At 38.3% G+C, this 21,755-nt stretch overlaps 1 protein-coding gene and 1 non-coding gene across 2 annotated transcripts in view; both read right to left on the reverse strand.

Moving 5' to 3' along the window:
• Nucleotides 1-21,755, reverse strand: part of wdr43 (WD repeat domain 43) — a 40,521-nt gene that overhangs the window by 2,715 nt on the left and 16,051 nt on the right. Inside the window, exons 8-17 of the mRNA XM_003216077.4 lie at nt 20,018-20,082; nt 19,049-19,220; nt 18,456-18,542; nt 15,282-15,410; nt 13,892-14,032; nt 11,196-11,282; nt 5,806-5,837; nt 4,154-4,217; nt 3,879-3,992; nt 117-186 (exon numbers count right to left, since the gene is read on the reverse strand). Of these exons, the coding sequence (XP_003216125.2) occupies nt 117-186; nt 3,879-3,992; nt 4,154-4,217; nt 5,806-5,837; nt 11,196-11,282; nt 13,892-14,032; nt 15,282-15,410; nt 18,456-18,542; nt 19,049-19,220; nt 20,018-20,082 (961 nt within the window). The remainder of the gene's footprint in view (nt 1-116; nt 187-3,878; nt 3,993-4,153; nt 4,218-5,805; nt 5,838-11,195; nt 11,283-13,891; nt 14,033-15,281; nt 15,411-18,455; nt 18,543-19,048; nt 19,221-20,017; nt 20,083-21,755) is intronic.
• On the reverse strand, nt 17,865-17,945 carry LOC134295788 (small nucleolar RNA SNORD53/SNORD92). The gene has a single exon (XR_010002394.1). It is a non-coding gene; the product is annotated as a small nucleolar RNA SNORD53/SNORD92 (small nucleolar RNA).

Consider the following 21,755-nt stretch of genomic DNA (forward strand, 5'->3'; position numbering starts at 1 on the left):
AATTGCCTCCAAAAATACTATTGTTCATAAGAACGGTCAGAAAGAAACTGATAGGAATTAAACAGGGTGTTCCTGTTCACTACGCAGGACATCTCCATTGAAGCCACTTTGCTTACCTTCCTCATACACCAGCTTTGCAGTCTGGTCAACCTCAGGCCCATCCTGTGTGTTTTTCAGTGCTGCAACCTGAGAAGCAATGCATGGCATTACTATGGGCTGTCACTGTATTTTGCAACCATACAATCCCTCATGTGTGGAACTTGTATTACTTACATGAAGTAAAACAAATGATGTGCATGCAATTGAAATGAAGTGCCGTTGAATGTGACCAGTTGTCATTCAGATAAAATTAGAGTGGATAACATTAAATATTAATTATACTTTTGCCAAGCCAACAATACTCTGCACCCAATCAGTGTGAATCCACTGCATCAAAAGAATATATATACTGATTTTCTAAGTTCCAAATGATTCGGTACATTTACCTAGAAATTGGACTTAGCCCAAAGTCTACTTCTCATCCTTTGATTAAAATCTTTTTTTGAAAATTGGAAGTGTCAGTGGATCTGCAAAATGTGTATCACGTTTAGACTGTCCTTGCAACAAAGAAATATCATACAATACTGCATCAAATATGCTTTTCAGAAGATTTCCATAGAAATATCTTTCCTTGCCTCAGGCAGACAGTAACACATCTTTTGGCATCTTAACAGCTAACAACACTATTGTGACAAACTTTTGTCAAAGCAAACCTCTGCCAAGTGCAGAAAGTGTTATATTCTCAATGGGCAGTTAAGTTACACTGTGGGTAAACATGCATGGTTTCCAAATGCTTTTCAACACACAGTATGTTTATGTCACAAGAAAGTAATTAGGCTTTAAGGAGTCACAGAACATTCTGTTACAGAAAATACATTTATTAATATGATGCTATTCAAACCAATGTTTTACATTCAGGAGAGTATGGTATACATTTTGATGGAAAAGTAACACTCAGAAAAGAAAACCGAATACCTAAAGCCCAGAGGAACTTATTAAAAGAAAGTGCTGCAGAAATCCATGCTGTAAACCTCCTCCTGCTGTGGCAAGCTTAAACCCACTTGAGTCCTAGTTTCAGCATTATTAACCCTCAGACACCAGGGAGAAATAGTACTGAATGAGTTGGAAGGTACTTTCTGATCCCAGGAAAAATTCCAGTATTTTGAGGGTCAGCAATTGGCTTAGAAATACAGTTAAGTTTCACATACAGTTCTTTATTTTTGATCGCCCAAAGAACCCCTATTTCTCTCCCCCAAGCTCCATAAAAAGTCAATCTACTGACAGGGTATATGGCATCTCTACTCGTGCACAACAGTCCCAGAAAAATGATGTGGGACATTTCTGTTCCAAAATATGGCTTCAGCTGGGATAAGAATTATCTGCATAATTTAAAAAGCATTTGATTTTCTGGAAACACACCTACCTTCCTGATTGTGTTTCCCCCCATGAAACTGCACAATCTCTTCGATCAGCTGGGGAGGCCCTTCTTTCACTCCCACCCCATCACAAGCTCACCTTGTTGGAACGAGGGAGCTGGCCTTCTTGGTAGTGCCCCCCCCCCCCCGATCTGGAACTCCCTTTCTAGGGAGATCAGGCAAGCACCCACCCTAACATCTTTTAAAAAGGAATTAAAAACTTGGTTCTTCCAGTCCCCACGATCAAAATCCCAAAAAATTAATGAACCATACTCTGCACTTTTCCACCCTCTCCTAGATTTAACTGAACGTTCTACCTCACCCCAATGTTGAGAATGCTCGCACTTTGTCTCCTTCGCCCCAAAAAGCACCCTATAACACATCATTGCACCTTCGTTCTAATTGCCCTCCCTGTTGTCACTCCTTTCTCTAAATTGGTGGTCCTTTTTATCTCATTATTTTATGTTCCAAATTGGTTTTTCTGTGATCGCATCTCCTCCTATGAGCCAGTGCGGTCCTTGAGATAATCCGGGGAGGCTCTTCTCGCGCTCCCACCACCGTCTCAAGTGCGGCTGGTGGGGACGAGGGAGCGAGCCTTCTCGGCAGTGGCCCCACGGCTCTGGAATGCACTGCCAAAAGAGATCAGGCAATCCCTTACATTATCCAATTTCCATAAGGAATTGAAGACCTGGTGGTGTCGGCAGGTTTTTGAGTAATTATATTGGAATACCGCCGATTTCTGGGCCTGAATATATTGCAGAAGATTTCTCTAGCCTAAAATGATACATTTTAATATATTGGGTTTATGGTTCCCGTCCCTTGGTCAGGTCATGTAAGTGTTATTTATTGCTATAATTGTATTATTTTACTTTGCTTAATCATGTGTTATTATGTTGCTATGTAATGTTTGTGTTGTTTTTATGATTGGAAACCACCCTGAGTCCCATCCAGGAGATAGGGCGGTATATAAATAAAGTATTATTATTATTATTATTATTATTATTATTATTATTATTATTATTATTATTATTATTACTGTTATTGTATTGCATTTGTATTCATGCCTGATTTTATTGTATCTTATGTATTTAAATATGCTGTTTTATCTGTGTTACTGTTTTATTGTTCTCAGGCTTTGCCCTGTGTTAGCCGCCCCGAGTCCCTACGGGGAGATGGAGGCGGGATAGAAAAATAAAGTTATTATTATTATTATTATTATTATTATTATTATTATTATTATTATTAATTCTTGGAAGTAATAAATGTGGCAAAATGCTGAAACTTAAGGACATTGCTTACAACTGTGCAGGATGTCTGATTAAATTGCAGTGTTTTCCCACTAACTGAAGCTGGCATATATCTCTGAAACACCAAATGTTTGGATTTGTTTTAAAGACTATTAAACCATTTTCTTGTACATTTGCCACTGTTCAATTTTATTTATTCAACGACTGAAAATATGATTATAATACCGGCAAACTATACATACATTAACTGAACAGGCAGCAATGCTGCTGTTTCTTACAATTAATATATCTTAGACTTCCTTAAACTTCACATGTTTTCCAGACTCCACTTTCTCCTAATCCTTTATTTGAAAGACTATATGATAAAACATTGCTCTAGCTACTCAAACTCAACTTTCACAGAAATTTCTTTCTGCTTGTCTCACCAAATGAAACCATCCCCACAAAACTATGTATTAGTACAGATTTTATTTCAATTAACTCGCATCTTGACCCCTTTTTGTAATTGTTTCTTGTCTAAGAGACTTCTGGCTAACTGGAACACTTGCAGTCACAAAACAGGACATCACATAAAGTTCTTTCTTTAGGGAATTAGCAACTGTTTTAAGCTGCTTAATGAAACTAGCTTCTACTACCTTATCGGTTGATTCAGATTGTAAGCTAAGTGGCAATTTGTCTGAATTTTTAAATGTTAAGTCACCCAGACGTTAGTATTAAAAAGTAATACACACCCATTTATTTAATATATCACAACTCTATGAATTCTAGTCTCACATATATTAGAAGTCGGATACAACATAGAACATGCATTTTATACAGAAGTATTTGGGAAAAAATAATAAAATTATTGAGTATGTATGAATTCTTCTACAGCCTAAAATTCTTATAAACAGCAAATTGTGCTTAATAATATGTGACATACCCAAGAGCAGGATGCTATAAATTAATTACTAGAGAAATTAACTGCATTTGGAAGGCTTTGTAATTTAGAATAATGAAAAACACTAATTATACTAATCAGCCTATTGTCTTCATCCTCTAGAATTCTGGTACACTTGCAAAACTACTGAAAAATGTTCAATGCCCATCCAGTGCATTCTCTACCATAGCTCATTATTCATACTTACTCTATGCTTCACACTATTAACCTACTCTGTGCTGCAATCTAGTAACTCACCTGGGTAATAATAAGATAGAGTTTCCCATGCAAACGAGACAGTTTCTGCAATGTCTTCACCCTGCTCTCCATTAACTGATACAGCATTCCCAGCTGAGGGACCAGATCCGGCAACTGGGAAGAAAAAAGGACAGTGCATAAAATGACTGTCAAGGAGCAAAGCACACACAGAATGAGCATCAGAATATTTGCTATTATTTTCAATCCACTTGCTACATCCCCAGTGAACCCAACACAAAGTGAAATGCACAGCTCTATCAATTTGACACACTTACTGTTGAAAGATATGATGTGTGTATAGTCAAAACAGGTTTTAGCCATCGAACCATTTGTGAGGCACTGAAAAAGCAACAAGAAAGAAAATGGTTTGCATTTACTAACAAGGACTGCAAACACACATGAATAAGCATTCATCTGTCACACTGATAAAAGTCAAACTACATACATAAGGACACACAAATGAATTTACAACATTAAATCAAGGTGTACAACACTGCCTGTGGCAGTTATAGAATTTACAGGAATGGGAAGCACTTACAGCAAAAATTTGCGAGGACCATATCTATTGTTTTAAAACAAGTAAGTACAGTAGTACTTATCCAACTTAAACGGGCTGGCAGAATGTTGGATAAGTGAATATGTTGGATAATAAGGAGATATTAAGGAGAAGCCTATTAAACATCAAATTAGGTTATGATTTTGCAAATTAAGCACCAAAACATGTTATACAACAAATTTGACAGAAAAAGTAGTTCAATATGCAGTAATGCTACATAGTAATTATTGTATTTACGAATTTAGCACCCAAATATCACAATGTATTGAAAACACTGACCACAAAAAATGTGTTGGATAATCCAGAACGTTGGATAAGTGAATGTTGGATAAGTGAGACTCTACTGTACTCATATACGCAGCCCTCCCACTGAATTCCCTTCTCTGACCTGCCTTAGCTCTCCAGGCGCTTGGACAGAAGACTCTCCTGAAAACTCTTAAGAATTCATCAGTCTGAAGTAATTTATTTGGAAGGATTTAGTCTTGGCTTTTCAAAAATTAAACGATCTAAAGCAATAGACTGGTTGCATCTTGTTTTTTAGGCAAATTCAGAACTATCTTCATTTGGTTCTAACACCATTCTCTGTTAAGTCATGGATCATCTGGTGAGTTTACTGTCTTGTTAATGCTCTGATGTCATGACATATTAGTAACCCAACAGGCTCAAATTGCCTTCCAATTCTTTTTTCCAGCAATACACTTCTATGCAATTTTGGAAGTGCTGTCCATTAAACATAACAAGTAAACATATGAACTTGTGGATCCCCGAATACTTTTAATGCATGCTTAGAAGAGCAATGCAAAATATATCATAGTTGCGAGGGCAAACCAAAGGGCAAAAAAGCAAAAAGAATACAACGCCAACACTCCAAACAATTCAAAACCAGAAGGCAAAGAAAAAATATAGCTTCAAAATAATCAACAATCTCAATCTTTCCAATTCTAAAATGTCCAGCTGGGAAGAACCTATGCCATCTTAATTCTTACTGAAAACTTTAAGCTGATTTCCTGTCCAGATTTAGTTAAGAGGGTCATCCTGCGTAAGAGTGATTCTGTATGTTTTTTAACTGACATACAGTATTAAGAAATCCTATTTTCGTACGTTAGTTTGCATTTTTATTACAGTATAACATTTCTTAAATAAAAATTACATTAAAAGAGAAGAAGCTTCACCAGACTGTTTTCAAAGAGATGCACATTCACATGCAGAATTTGATATCAACACTTGAGCATATCTATTATTTTAAGTATCAATTACAACTGGATTGAGGCACCACAACTTTATCACTATGTAGTATCACAATGGATATGAATGCCAAAAAGAAAAGTATTTCTTTTATAAAATAATGACAGTAAAACAAGTCATGCTTACCTGTATGGGTGACCTTGCAGCCTTTTTGTGAGCTAAAAAGGACAGAAAATAGGCATTGATATATAACCAGATGCTAATGCAACCATTTCTTGAATACATATGCATACACGCACCTTATTGAAAGTAAGGTTTTTCTAGCAGAATATTATCACAGGAACCCCAAAATATCAAAATATAAAATCTTAAATGGCAAACACTATCTAGCTGGACTGCAAAACCTTGGCCATCAAGATCGAAGGAGTAAAACATGACTCCAATGATGTGAAAGGCAACTTCAAGCTTAAAATTTATTAAATTTCTATATCTGATTTTAATAATTTGTTGAAGTACTGTGGCATTCAGTAAATTAGTTGTCATATAGGAACTCTATTAGACAGTAGAATAGAATTCAATAAATATTTCAAGTCTGCATACCAGCTTGAACTCACTGTGAGTTTTTAAAAAGAAAAAATCAAAGTACAACACAATGAGGTCCCTTAATGTCCAAGAATTACTGAAGTAGAAGTTGGTATGTATATTAAAAACAATAATCTACAATTCTACTACTCCTTTACATCTAAGGGCAAGGAAGCTGTCCTGACCCTAAATCAGTGTCTTTCATCAGCAATGGACTACATGAGGGCAAACAAAATTAAATTTAAACCAGACAAGACAGAGGTACTCCTGGTCAGACGGAAGGCAAATCAGGTAATAGGGACCCAACCTGTGCTAGATGGGGTCACACTCCCCCTGAAGACACAGATTCACAAGTTTGGGGGTCTTCCTGGAGGCTTGAACCTGAAGGCCCAGATGGAGGCCCAGGTGTTGGTGGGGGGTCAAAAGGGCCTTTGCTCAATTAAAACTTGTGCACTAACTGTGGCCATTCCTTGAGAAACCAGATCTGGCCACGGTGGTACCTGCCTTAGTTACATTGTGCCCAGAAACAGACTGGCTGCCAGTCTGTTTCCAAGCACAATTCAAAGTGCTGATTATGAACCTTAAAGCCCTAGACAGTTCAGATCCAGGCTATTTGGCTGACCGCATCCCCTTGTACAAACCTGCCTGGGCCCCGAGATCTTCAGGATAGGCCTTTCTCTCAGTCCCACCTCCATCTCAAGCCCGGTTGGTGGGAATGAGAGCAAGCCTTCTTGGTGGCTGCCCTTCAACTCTAGAACTCCCTGCCTAGGGAAGCCAGAATGGCCCCTTCCCTACTGTCCTTCAGACAGCAAGTTAAAACTTTCTTATTCAGGCATGCTTTTAAAGAAGGTTTTTAAGATCGTCTGGGGCTGCTATAATTTTATGTGCTTTTAATGATGTTTAATATTGTTTTAATATTTGTAGATGTACATATTTTAAGTTGTATTGCAATGCTTTTAATTGTGAGCCACTGTGAGTCTCCATATGGAGAGAAAAAGCGAGATATAAATAAATGTTATAATAGTAATAATACCAGGTGTCAAATCTTGCTGGCCTCTACACAAAATGTTCTTTGCTCCTATATTTAAAGTCTACTGTTCTTCTTTTAGTTACAATACATCTGTAAGGGTATTGCCACCCGTGCAAGTTGCAACCCATGAATATGAAAATCATAAAAGGGTTAATCAGAAACAAGAACGTCATTTGTCATTTTTAGAAGGACAATTATGTTATCACTATTTCAGATTTAATACTGATAGGAAAGACATGTCATGGGTCACCTTGCTGGGATGGGAATTGGAGGCACTATCTTATAATGGCTTTGATCCTTTCTGGGAAGGTGAACCCAAATGGTGATTCTGGAGGACTCCTATCCAATCCTTTGCCATTGGTCTGTGGGTTCCCTTCAAACTCAGTTCTGTCCCTCGAGGATTTAACATGATGGAAAGGCTATCTGAAGCTTTGGGGGGGGATTGATGCCATCAGTACACAGATGTTACCCAACGTTATTTCTTCTTTCCACCAATAGCCAAGGAAGCAGTTTTGGTTCTAAACTGAACTGGATGAAAGTAAGCAAAATGAAACTTAATCCAGAAAAGACAGGGTCTATTTACAGTGTAGAATTAATGCAGTTTGACACCACTTAAACTGCTGTGGCTTAATGCTATGAGATCAAGGGATTTATAGTTTAGTGAGGCATTTGGCATTCCTTGGTAAAAAGATATTGCAAAACTACAATTCTTATAACCCAACAGGATTGGCCCATGACAGTAAAACTAGTATGAAACTGCATTATTTCTGTAGTGCAGATGCACCCACAAGGGTGCACCTGGTCAGGTGAAAGGCAGATAGGGAAATATTCAGATTGTGCTATGTGGAGCAGGGGTCCCCAAACTAAGGCCCGGGGGCCGGATGCGGCCCTCCAAGGCCATTTACCTGGCCCCCGCCCTCAGTTTTATAATATAATATTTTATATCAGTTTTAATAATATAATATATTGTATATACATATAATATTGATAATAATCTTATGTTATACAATATAATACTAATAGTAATACCATATAATAATATTAATTATATGTTATACATTCGATATTACATAATAGTATAGTGGTATAGTTCAATATAGTAATATATAATGCTTATATTGTGTTATGCTAATAATATAATATATTGTATGTACATACAGCTGCTCTGAGTCCCCTTCGAGGTGAGAAGGGTGGGATATAAATATAGTAAATAAATGCAGTAAATAAATAATTAATTTTAGACTTAGGCTCGGCCAAAGTCTGACATGACTTGAAGGCACACACAACAACAATCCTAATTAACTTGACTATCTCATTGGCTAGTAGCAGGCCCACACTTTCCATTGAAATCCTAATAGGTTTATGTTGGTTAAAATTGTTTTCATTTTTAAATATTGTATTTGTATTGTTCTTTCGTTGTTGTTGTTGCACTACAAATAAGACATGTGCAGTATGCGTAAGAATTTGTATTTTTTTTCGGCCCCTCAACAGTCTGAAAGATTGTGGACCAGCCCTCTGCTGAAAAAGTTTGGGGACCCCTAATGTGGAGTTACACTCCACCTGAAAATACAGGTTCATAGCTTGGGGGTGCTCCTGGATGCAACCCTGAGCATAGGTTTCTGTAGTGACCACAAGTGCTTTTGCACACTTAAAAGTCTGTGCACCATCTGCACTCGCTCCTTGAGGAGTTAGATCAGGCCACAGGAATATATGTCTCAGATACATTCTCACTGGATGACTGTAACACACTTTTCATGGAGCTGCCTTTGAAGAGTGTTTAAAAACTTCAGCTGGCTCAAAGAGCTGTGGCCAGATTGCTAACCGCAGCTACCTACAGGGAACACACAACTCCTTTTTTTGCAACAGCTTTACCGGCTACCAGTCTGTTTCCAGACACAGTTCAAAGCATTACTTTTAACCTATCAGGCCCTATATGGTTCAGATCCAGCTTATCTGAACCAGCCTGTGCTTTGAGATTTGCTAGGGACACCCTTCTCAGGAGCTGCCCTCAGGCTCTAAAACTCCCTTTCTCTTCCTATTTTCTCCTCACAGACAAATAAATACTTTTCTACTCTGACAAGCATTTCATGTTATACAAGGCCTGCTTAGACAATGTGCTAGATTTCACAATTTGTGCTGATGTATGTATTTCATTATGTATGTTTTAACTGGGATTCAATTTTTATTGCTTAATTGCATTTTAACTTTTTTACTTTGCTGATTTCTAACAATGTCGTTTTAGCTGCTGTAAGCTACTTTAATTCTTACTCTGGGAAAGTAACAATACAGTAGAGTCTCACTTATCCAACATAAATGGGCCGGCAGAATGTTGGATAAGCGAATATGTTGGATAATAAGGAGGCATTAAGGAAAAGCCTATTAAACATCAAATTAGGTTATGATTTTACAAATGAAGCACCAAAACATCATGTTAGACAACAAATTTGGCAGAAAAAGTATTTCAATACGCAGTAATGCTATGTAGTAATTACTGTATTTATGAATTTAGCACCAAAATATCACGATATATTGAAAACATTGACTACAAAAATGTGTTGGATAATCCAGAACGTTGGATAAGCGAGTGTTGGATAAGTGAGACTGTTGTGACTGCGCCTTCGGGGATTATGGTTGATGGGGATGGAATTCAAAGAGGAAGAAAAAACCCTCGTGATGAGGGTTCACTGGAGGAGTTGCGCAGGAAGCGACTTAGAGAGCTATATGGGGGATCTTCTGAGGAAGATTCAGATGGGGAGATGGATGCTGAGGAACAGGTTGTGGCTGGGGAAGCGGGCACTGAATGGGCACAGCCACCGGAGATGTCTGGGGATTTGGGGTCTATGGATACTTCTGAACCTGGGGTTTCTGCAGGAGCTGATCCCAATTGGGATGCTTGGAGAAGGGAGGATGGTTCTTTAAGTGTTCATGGGGCTAAGTGTGGGCAGGATGATTGGGACTCCGACGAATTGCTAGGTACTCCAGATCCACGAGCTCTAGCTGTGTGGAGCTCAGACTCTGAGTAGATTTGGGACACCTGGTGTTTGGGTGTGAGTGTTTAGTCACCCAGGAGGAAGGGGAATAAAATGGGAATGTTTGGCCACTGCACTTTGCGTGTGGCAAGGTGTTGCTGAGGCGCCATTGGGATCTCTGTGTTTCCATGAAGACTGGACTTGGACTATGATTTGAATCTGCTGTTATCACCTAGCTTGGCTCTCACTGTGTCTTATCGTGGACCTGTTTTGGATGACTGCACCCTCTTCAGACCTTGGATCGGAATTTGACCTTGCTACTGCCTTCGCCCTGTGATTGATGACTACTATCGACTTTTGACTCCTGGCTTGCTCTTTGGACACCGCTGTTATCTCCTGACATGACCTTGGAATCCCGGACGACGTCTTTTCACCATCCTTTTGGAGCCTTCGGCTTTATCCACATTGTGGAAGCAGTCTACTGCATTCTTAGTTTGTTTGTTTGTTTCCTGACCAATTTGGTGTTTTCTTTTGGGAACTGTTCCTTTGAAAACTACAGAGCCGGCTGGCAGGGCTTGGACTCAGAAAGTGCAGGTTGCACTAAGTTTGTTTAGCTTTGTTTTTACCTGCTTGTGTTGCTGAATTATATTTTTGTTTGAACTGCTCTTGAAGCACTGATAGTGAAGTGTTTCAAGGTTTTTTCTGTGTTAACATTACTTTTTGGCTTATCTGCTGAATAAACTCTATTTTTGTTCGCTAATTGGCGTCTGACTCTTGACAGAGACTCTACTGTAATAGTAATATACGTGGTCAAACAATTCCCATCTGAATTCCAAGAAACTTTGCAACTTAATAACAACCCAAGGTAGTCAAATCAAACCATTTCAAATGAACTGAATTACAGGATACTGCTCTTGTTTATTACGTAACTTGCATCTGATTTACCTGAATAAAGAACCAGTTGGTACTCTAAGTGGCAATGCAGTATCTCTTACCTCCTGTAGCAGTGGAATGACAGCATGCACAGGCATTCTGGCTACTGTTTTCTTTATTATTGCATCCTTCCTGGTCTGAAGTACTTTCTGTTAAAAATTGAGAAAAGGAACACATCACCAGGTTTAGAAATAGCACCAACATGCCTGGAACCAATTCACTTTCTAATCCCAGAGTTTGTTGCAATTCACTTGTTCACCACAGAGTTCAAGCCCTATTCATCCAAGAAAAACAACAGATGACCTTGTTTTTATGCTTTATTGTGGTTATTTTGCACCTTGGAATCCAGCAAATGTGAGAGCCTGCTATATATTTCCAAACAGCGTTTTTTTAAATATAGTTAGCATTTCAGCTTGAGTGCTTTCTCAGTTCTTCCTTTCCCAGAACCAATCCCCTATGGATAACAATGGTGACTGTACTAGCTTCAGTTTGCAAATGGTAAGTTACAAGAAATCTGTTGACAGGCAACTATTAAGTAAAGGCAGGCATATATGCAATTACAAACTGTTTTTTGTATTAGCTTGTTACTTGCCTACACTTCTTGTTTTTATAAAAAACAGTCCTAGAACTATATCAACATCAATTCTTAAGAGTGCTTTTTCCAGATTATAAAACCTGCCTTCAACAATATCAAAACATTTGGCTATGAAGATATTAACAAAACGCATCTGGGGAAAAACAACTCCTCATTCATTTCAGCCCTTTGTGAAGATCAAGTTGGCAAAGAAACTGTTTGCATTTGAAGTACATGTCCATAATGCCATTTACAATGCTATCGAGAAATGGCATCACTGAAGCAAAGCCTCTTTAACAAATATGACTGACATATTTGATGAGTCTTCACCTACAGAGGCAACCTATGCAAATACACTTGAGCAAGTTTGATTCATCTTGGAAGAATTTACTACATCGGGTTCATAATACAGGCATATTCCTTGCAACTAGATGTAGACTACATGCCTGAAATGGCTGTTAAAGAAGACTCCTATTCTATGTTACTCTTAAGTCACTACTGACTTCTGAAATCCAAAACATTCTAAATTCCAGAACTGTCCACATGGGTGACTGGGATTGTCACTATCTCAGTGACAATAAGATAGTGAAATTTCGTTAGATGCACAAAATCAATTTAACAATATTGTTAAAAATTGTTTTCAGGCTGCATGTATAAGGCGTACATGAAACATTAATTAACTCTGGTTCTATCTTCAAAAGATCTCATTATGTACATATACATGCAAAACAGTTATCCCAAAATAAAAAAACTCCCATATCCCAAATCCTTCTGCTCCCAAGCATTTCAGATAAGGGATACTCAACCTGTATCTCTCCCCTGCTTTTTCTTGTACATCTGTATGACCTTGAAGTACTCAGCATCTACTGGCTCCTAAACAGCGGAGATGCTACAGGAGAAATTTGGCAAGAATGTTCAAAAGTCTCTTAGTTGTTATGCCAGCTCTGGATTTCCATTTTTAAGAACTTGAGATTCTTAAGTCATTTACAAAAGTCTCACTTCTAGCTGCCAAAACTACATGGGAAAGGAATTTTACAGCTAATAGTAAGGCAATGTGCCAAAACTGACAAACAGGTATGTTTTTCTATAGCCAGGACTATAGCTAGGATTGGTCTAAATCACATTTCTAATTTTGGACATCACACATTCCCTGTCGCATTAGCCCTGATGCACAGCTTGGAAGGCCAAATATTTTTACCATACCTACTCCAAACAAACAAAACTTTAAAAGTGTCCCCTAACAACCATTTGAAGCCTAGGAAAGACATTTTTTACAACAGGAAGTGAGAAGTTGTAATTTCCTGTTTACTTTCTTCTTTTAAAAGATATTTTCCGAGCCTAAAATTGACCAGGAGCCACAAAATGTGGTAGAAATGTGCCTCACATATTTTATAGTGGTGTTTTTTGATATATGTATTTTGTGTTTATGTGTTTTGAATGTGTCGTGCTTTGCTTGGAGCCATGAGAAGAGGCGGGTAACAAATCAAATTGTATTTATTTCTTTATCAGGGTATTACAATATATTGTAAGCAACAAACACACACATATTGGCTGCGTATCCTTTATCTGAAATGCTTGGGAGCCAACTAATGGACCAAGATATGTTGTTGGCCATCAGCGTCAGCTCAATAAAAGTAAACTGAAGGTATAACCATTATGAGATTTTTTATTTTTAAATATGTTTTTATGGATTACAATTGATTTTTTAAAATATCAATGATATTTAAGTCTGTTTTAATGTTTGCATATGTATAGATTTTAAATTCTATTGAAATGTTTTAAAGGAAAACCACTTTGACTCCTCTTGTGGAGAGAAAAAAGCGGACATAAATAAAAAAAACCGTAACAACAACAATAATAATAATGTGTCTTGGATTTTGAAACACCTTTATTTGCATATACATAAGTAAGGAGCTATTCTGAACATAAAATACAAGTCTAAATATGAAGTTTAGTGATCTTTTATATACATTTTATACACAAAGCTTCAAGGTAATTTTGTACACAATATCTTCAATAGTTTTTGGAATGGAACATTTTGTCTACCTTGAACCATCAGAAAGCCACACATGAGGACAGTTTCAGATTTTGGACTTCTGGATAAAGGATGCTGATCTTATACTGACTGATGACCAAGATGCAACAGGGGCCTTTCTTAACAACCATAGTATTGTTAATACTTACGTTTAAAATTTCAGCATCATTGCTTTCCAAGCCCTGGACCAAAAGCACTGCAAAGTTGTCTATCTGTGGAAGCTCTCCTGATGATTGTTTCACTTTCATTCCATCAATATCCATTGCACCAAGGCGGTCTTCAATGCTCTCCTATATATACATATAAAGTTATTCCTATTTAAACAGCATGAGAAAATATAAGATGTTTGCTACCACCCATTAAAGTACAAAATGTCTGCTTTATAGCACTATAGCTGCATGCATGAAGAATTTCCATGCATCAAGCATTTTTATCCACAGCAGAACTGAAAGAGACAATCAAGATAAGGATGCTGATAATAATGTCACAGCATCACATTTTATTTGAAGGGAGAAGTACAATCCCTCAAACAAAGGAACTTCCCACTAGAAATCACTCATTTTGCTGTATTTGCTTTTTGAAACAGGTATTATTTCACATAAGTGTCTCATTCTAGGTTTTTTGTTTTTTTTTTTCGTGTCAGGAGCAACCGGAGTTGCTTCTGGAGTGAGAGAATTGGCCGTCTGCAAGGACGTTGCCCAGGGGACGCCCGGATGTTTTGATGTTTTTACCATTCTTGTGGGAGGCTTCTCTCATGTCCCCGCATGGAGCTGGAGCTGATAGAGGGAGCTCATCCACACTCTCCCCAGGTGGGATTCGAACCTGGCAGCTTTCAGGTCAGCAACCCAACCTTCAAGTCACTTAGTCCACTATGCCATCTGGGGGCTCCTCTCATTCTAGGTGACAGGAAGTACTAATTCAATCTATTCCAAGAAAGACAAAACTTTTTAGTCATAGTACTATGAAACTCTCATTGGAAGAAGGAGAGGATGTACTTTTCAGTGACCCCTCTCCTCAATATAAGGATAAGGAAATGTTATTCATTATATACTCTATTCATATACAGTACTTGCCAGGTGTAGTGCACTTTATGTGAGATAATAACATATCTGAGAATATTCCCTAAAATTGAATATTGCCAAAATTATCAGGGAAGAAGTGCATTTCAAAAAAGCTTGGCCACAATTATATGTCTCTTTATTGAGGGTTTCCCAAAATATTATCCAAAATAAAATGCTCTGAGAAGAAAATTTAAATTAATTCTCCTTTCCAAGGCACATAGTAAGGAAGGGGGTGGCTTCCCACAGTATAACCCTGAACAATCCAATCTCTTCTGATTTCAAGACACTATCAAGGGGCAGGTTAGTTTGGATAAGAGGCTACCCAGAAAATTCCAGGTAAAAACTAGAGAAGAATCCTGCTTGAAACTCTGGAGAACCACTGTCTGTTAGAATTGACAACTGCATGATCTCTTTAAGTATAGTAGCTTTCTATGAGAATCTGAATAAAGATTGAGCACAAGGCACATAGGCAGCTTACCTCTTTGCCACCTGGTTTCCGTTTAGTTTCCATTTTTTTCCTGCAAGATGTAGCTTGGACAGCTGCACTATGTCCAGGAATTCCAGGCACTAACGTTTTGACTTCTGAACTGATGATAGGAGTTTTTACCTAAATAAAAAAGAAAAGAAAAAAATACATCACCATATGTCCAAGTACAACTGCCATCCCATATATTTGATTTGTCCACTATTTTTCCAATGAGGGAAAAAATATTTTTCCTAGCAGTTTTCTGGATGGTCACATTTCTAATACAAAGAATGTTTTCTCTATAACTGTCTCAAAATCGCAATTTAGGGATGGTATCTTTAACACCAATTTTCCTTAGAATGGTGTCATTTGATACATGGATTTTATTGTCTGTATTTTATGGTTGATATGTTTTGACTTTTTGGTATCCCACCTTGAGCTATTAAAAGAGGCGAGTATTAACTATAATGTATTATTACATCATTATTATTAGTAGTAGTAGTAGTAGTAATCTGGCTTCAGGCCTGGTACAGCACCGAGACGGCTTTGGTCGCCTTGGTGGATGACCTCCGCAGGGAGCTGGACAGGGGGAGTGTGACCCTGCTGGTTCTCTTGGACATCTCAGCGGCTTTCGATACCATCGACCATGGTATCCTTCTGGGGAGGCTCGCCGGGATGGGGCTCGGTGGCACGGTTTTGCTGTGGCTCCGGTCCTTCCTGGAGGGCCGCTCCCAGATGGTGAAGCTGGGGGATACTTGCTCGGACCCCTGGCCATTGACCTGTGGGGTCCCGCAAGGGTCTATCCTATCCCCCATGCTATTCAACATCTACATGAAACCGCTGGGAGAGGTCATCCGGAGTTTGGGAGGGCGTTGCCATCTCTACGCAGATGACATGCAAATCCACTACTCGTTTCCATCTGAATCCAAGGAAGCCCCATGGATGCTGAATCAGTGCCTGGCCGCTGTGGCGGACTGGATGAGGAGGAACAAACTGAGGATCAATCCTGACAAGAAGAGGCCCTCCTGGTCAGTTGCACGTCGGATCGGGGTATTGGGTGGCAACCTGTGCTGGACGGGGTTGCACTCCCCCTGAAATCACAGGTCCGCAATTTGGGGGTCCTCCTGGACTCAGCGCTGACGCTTGAGGCGCAGGTGTCGGCGGTGGCCGGGAGGGCCTTTGTACAACTCAAACTTGTGCGCCAACTGCGACCATACCTCGTGAAGTCTGACTTGACCACGGTGGTGCATGCCTTAGTTACCTCTAGACTGGACTACTGTAATGTGCTCTACGTGGGGCTTCCCTTGAAGACGGCCCGGAAACTACAATTGGTCCAGCGCTCGGCTGCCAGGTTAATTACGGGGGCGAGTTACAGGGAGAGATCTACTCCCCTGTTCAAGGAGCTCCACTGGCTGCCTTTTATTTTCCGGTCCCAATTCAAGGTGTATACCATCACATATAAAGCCCTAAATGGTTTGGGACCCACCTACCTTCGTGACCGTATCTCCTATCATAAGCCTACCCGATCCCTTCGTTCATCAGGGGAAGCTTTCCTGTCCCCACTCCCGGTATCCCAGACCCGCCTTGTGGGAACAAGGGAGAGGGCCTTTTCTGCTGTGGCCCCCCGATTGTGGAATTCTCTGCCCGCTGAGATTAGGCAAGCCCCCACACTAGCAGCCTTCAAGAAAGACTTGAAAACATGGCTCTTTCGCTGTGCTTTTGGAGAGTAACCATTTTATATTTCTTTTCCGTTGCTCCCTCTAATATCTATCCTCCAGAATACCCCACTCCCTTATGACCCTGTTCGCTGTGGTTTTTATTTCTATGTCTTTCTCACCCCGAGTTTTAACTTAATGTTCATGTGGTCTGCCCTTGTTTTCATTGTCTCCTTGTTTTATTTTGTAATGGATATTATTATTTATTGTATTGCTTATTGTATTGTGATGTGCTGTTTTTATGCTGTTTACATTGTATTGTTTTGGGCATGGCCCCATGTAAGCCGCCCCGAGTCCCCGTTGGGGAGATGGTGGCGGGGTATAAATAAAGTTTTATTATTATTATTACTAGTAGTAGTATCTAATTTACTGTAAGCAATAGATTATATAGAATCATAGAATAGTAGAGTTGGAAGAGACCTCATGGGCCATCCAGTCCAACCCCCTGCCAAGAAGCAGGATATAGCAATGCTACAAATTTTCTGAAGAGTACAAATACAAAATTTTGTGTACAATACAGTAGTGATACAACACAGAACTTTTGATTGACCCAGTGGCATCACCTGTAATCTGTGTGTGTATGTATCTTCAAGTCACCCAGTAGCAACCATAAATTATTCCCGATGCATGACTTGAAATTACTGTTACAAGTCGCTGTATATCATCTTAGATGTAAAACATACTTATTTCAAAGGGTCTTACTCTTAAGGATACACAGGATTACAACTTTAATTTGACTCATAGTGTAATTGGAAAAAACTACCCTACTTACCAAGAGTCTAAACCTTTTGGTGGGCATTGTTTGGATGTCACTTACAAAAGCTCATAGAAAAGAGAAATAACCTATATGAGATATATGAACTGCTTCCATCTGCTAGGCATGCTCAGACAGCCAAGAGAATGTGTCGTCATCAATGGAATTCAGCAATAAGCGAAACCAAGACGAAGGTCATCATAGCATACCCGAGGATCCATACATTTCCCTCAGTCTCCGAGACAAGTATATCATAAACATTATGCATTCACTTGTAGAAAAGCCCACATTTGTCCATCCTCACTACCATGTGAGTAAACAAAATTTAACAACCATGATGACATTGTGAGCATACTTAAGGCAAAGGAGATATTTACTTTCACATTTCTGCATGGCATGCAGCAGATTCATACATGGCAAAACGGAATGATTTCACCATATAAACACAACCCAATAAAAAGTTTTTGGTGTCTTGGTTTTTAAGGCCTGTTCCTGGGATTATTTGGTACTGATACAGAAAATTGCATTGGATAGAATGCACCAGCCCAAGTTTCATATATATGGTTATCATGGTTTTCTATGGATGAACTGAGGACGACTGCTTGATGGCATATGTTCTGTATCTAAAAACTAGAACTGAAAGGGGAAGCCTAATGCCATTTCTTTAGAAAAATAATCACTGGAAAATAGAAGTTAAAGACAGATTTCAAATCTCACCTTTGTTACAGCCATTTCTGTTTTAAGTGTCAGAGTCTTCTGAATGTCTCTTACTAAGCACATGTGTGGTTCTGAACTATTCAAAGACTACAACAAGGATAGAAAGAAAAGATTTGAAACATTAATGCCTTTACAAGTCAGAACACCCAAGTCGTTTTTGGCTATAACTGGTTCTTAATACTGTTTATATTTAATCCTGTTTTAATGTTTGTATATTTGTATAATTTAAATGGGTATGCTGATGCTTTTATGTTAAGCTGCTCTGAGTCTCACTGGGGGAGATAAAACAGAGTAACAACAACAACAACAACAATATAAAACATACTCCTGATTTAAAATGTTCTAATTGTTAACTAATCTTAACCATGTATGATTCTGAAGTTGCAGGTAGCTGATTCCTACATAAATTAAATCTGCAATTTGTTTCCAATCAAATTACAAAGGCAAAACTTTAAAACAAAATAAAGCAACCTTTAAGGTCAATTAAAATATCACAAAGATTATGTGATAAAGAATAGCATGTAACAATAGCTACTTAATTTTTATTATTTTAAAAAATATTCAACTTTGAGTATCAGAAAGGTTAAACATACCACTCTCTCAAGAACAGGCTGTAAGGAGTTTCCATAGACAAGGAGTAATGACGCCTTATCTGGACAAAATGCAGCTGCTAAAATAGGGACTGGTTTTGGTGTGGAATCACTGCTATCTCCAGGTGTGGCTATCTGGATTGTACATTTCGATGTCAATGGCTTTTTGCAGTATCTGCAAAGGAGAGAGAACACAATGAACGGATGAACTGTGTTTTTAGTTTTCTGCATAACTAAAAAGTCTCTTTATAATTCCTAATTTATAGGCAGTCCCCCTTGTTTGGAAGATTTTGCCTCACTTTTCTGTCCCTATGATAACTGGATTTTGAAAAAAATTGACTTGTTGTGGTAACAGAGGTTTGTGATAAAGCTGATTATGTGTTTTAGCAATGTTGTTCGATGGGTTCGAATCCCACCCGGGGAGAGCGCGGATGAGCTCCCTCTATCAGCTCCAGCTCCATGCGGGGACATGAGAGAAGCCCCCCACAAGGATGGTAAAAACATCAAAACATCCAGGTGTCCCCTGGGCAACGTCCTTGCAGACAGCCAATTCTCTCACACCAGAAGCGACTCAGGTTGCTCCTGACACACCGACACACACAAAGGAATGTTGTAACCCACCTCAAGCCATGAGGAGAGGTGGGTAAGAAATTATTATTATTATTATTATTATTATTCAGTGGAGACACCTTTTCCCCATAATAATTCTTCCAGGAGTGATTTCCCTTCCTAGGGGTAGATTTTTCTCACTTCCTATTGTTTCACCCCCATTCTTAACTATGAGTCCTTTGTAATTCAGGTGTTTGTAACTCAGGGACTGCTTGTATTCTCATAATTTCACAACTACTGCAGCTGTTTACAGTGTTTCAGATGCTTTCAATAATTCATTCCAACTGAAATTTGCCTCACTTTAGATCTATAGACTCTGAAAACACAGAATTGGAAACAAAGTGTATTTAAATATCAACTTACCCATTTAAAACCTGCTCAAATACATGCAACTGTCCATCTCTGCATACAACTGCAAGTTTCACTGGCTGAAAAGAATGAACTTATAATCAGTTCTGAAAACCAACATCATTACATTACATTATATTACATTACATATTTAAGACATTTGTTCATTATCTATAAGCTCACTGGGGCTCCTAAGGCAAAGTACAATATAATTAATAATCTGGATATTTAGAATAGGCAACACAACTATAAGTTATTTTAATTATTTAAGAAGCCAGACAAATCAATTCATATCATGATTCTCATTCTAAAATGTTCATTTTCTAACATAAGGCCCAATTGTTAAAGGTACTGTGCAAACAAAGAGAATTGTTTTGGGATTTACTAAGTCATCTAAATTCTGTAACTACAAATACATACTTAGCTTTTTACGATATAAACCCCCCTGCCTAAAGAAATGGTGCTTACTGTTAAGCAAACTGATTCAGAATAGTTACAAAATGTTCAGAACTTTCCAAACCAAGAGTGGGAGGTTCTGACACAAAATTAGTTTTCCTACCAACTCAAAATAATGTCCACATTGTCTGTTTTGATTCAAAATATTCATGCCCTAAAACACACTGTAGAGCTTAGGTAAATGGAGGAATAAATGGGCCTCATAGATTTTATTTATTTGATAAGTCATATCCTAGCTTTCTACACCATGTACATAACTCAAAAAGCCTTACACCAATCAGTTAAAAATACATAATAAAACAAACAATATATAAACGAAACTAAAATAACAGTGTTTGCTATATAAAAGTACTATCAAAAACAACAGTGGAAGAAAACATCTTTTAGTCAATGGTAGAAATGGCAAAGAAAAGCACCAAGTGAAACCTATGAGATAAGTCTTTCCATAAACCTGCTGCAGCAATTTGCCCCAAAGATTTGTATCTTTGCTATAGATAGGACGTATGTAAGCCCCATTTCACCAAAATCTAGGAATAGGCAGGTGAATATGAAGGAAGGCACTCCTGATGCGAAAATTGGGAAGTTTTGCCCTTTTCAACATCAATTTTCCTTCATTTTTTGGTTATAATAGCAAGGGGTACAATAGGTCAAAGTGACAAAAGGGGACCAGAGTTGCCCATCCTTGATCAAAATATTTTGCACCCAAGATACTTAGGACATGCCACTCTGTATACATCCTTCAATGTCAACCCGCATGACTGCAAGCTAGTCCACATGTCTGGTAGAAAAGACACATTACAAAATGTATTTATATATTATGCTCAAGCATTACGCTATGTAACAAAATTTGAAAAAAAAAATGTTCCTGGGTTGAAAGTGTTATTTCCTCTTTTATTGTGTGGTGTTATACTCCAGTGATGTTTTTGTGGCTGCCACAACTATGTTGAATTGGTTTAGACTCTTATGAAATATTCATTGAAAAACTATAGCAAAATGTGCTGCAGGATGTCCTGCAAAAACTTTGTTTTTAATACACTTTTTCCATGTTTTTATGATAAAACCAATTAGGAAATGACATTTATAAACCAGGTACAAAAATCGTGTTACATGGCGTTGTCCATATGGTTAGTTTTACATAAAATACAAATCCTTTACTGAATATGTTTGAGAAAACCTATTTCATTTTAAATACATTATGTTTACACTTTGGAGGTGTTCGTTTGTATCAAAGCCCAACTTGCCTTTCAAATCAGATTCTTTTTAACTACTGGCTTTGTGCATTTACCCTGATGATAAC

Source organism: Anolis carolinensis, chromosome 1, assembly GCF_035594765.1.
Source record: "Anolis carolinensis isolate JA03-04 chromosome 1, rAnoCar3.1.pri, whole genome shotgun sequence".
NCBI classification, from domain to species: domain Eukaryota; kingdom Metazoa; phylum Chordata; class Lepidosauria; order Squamata; family Dactyloidae; genus Anolis; species Anolis carolinensis.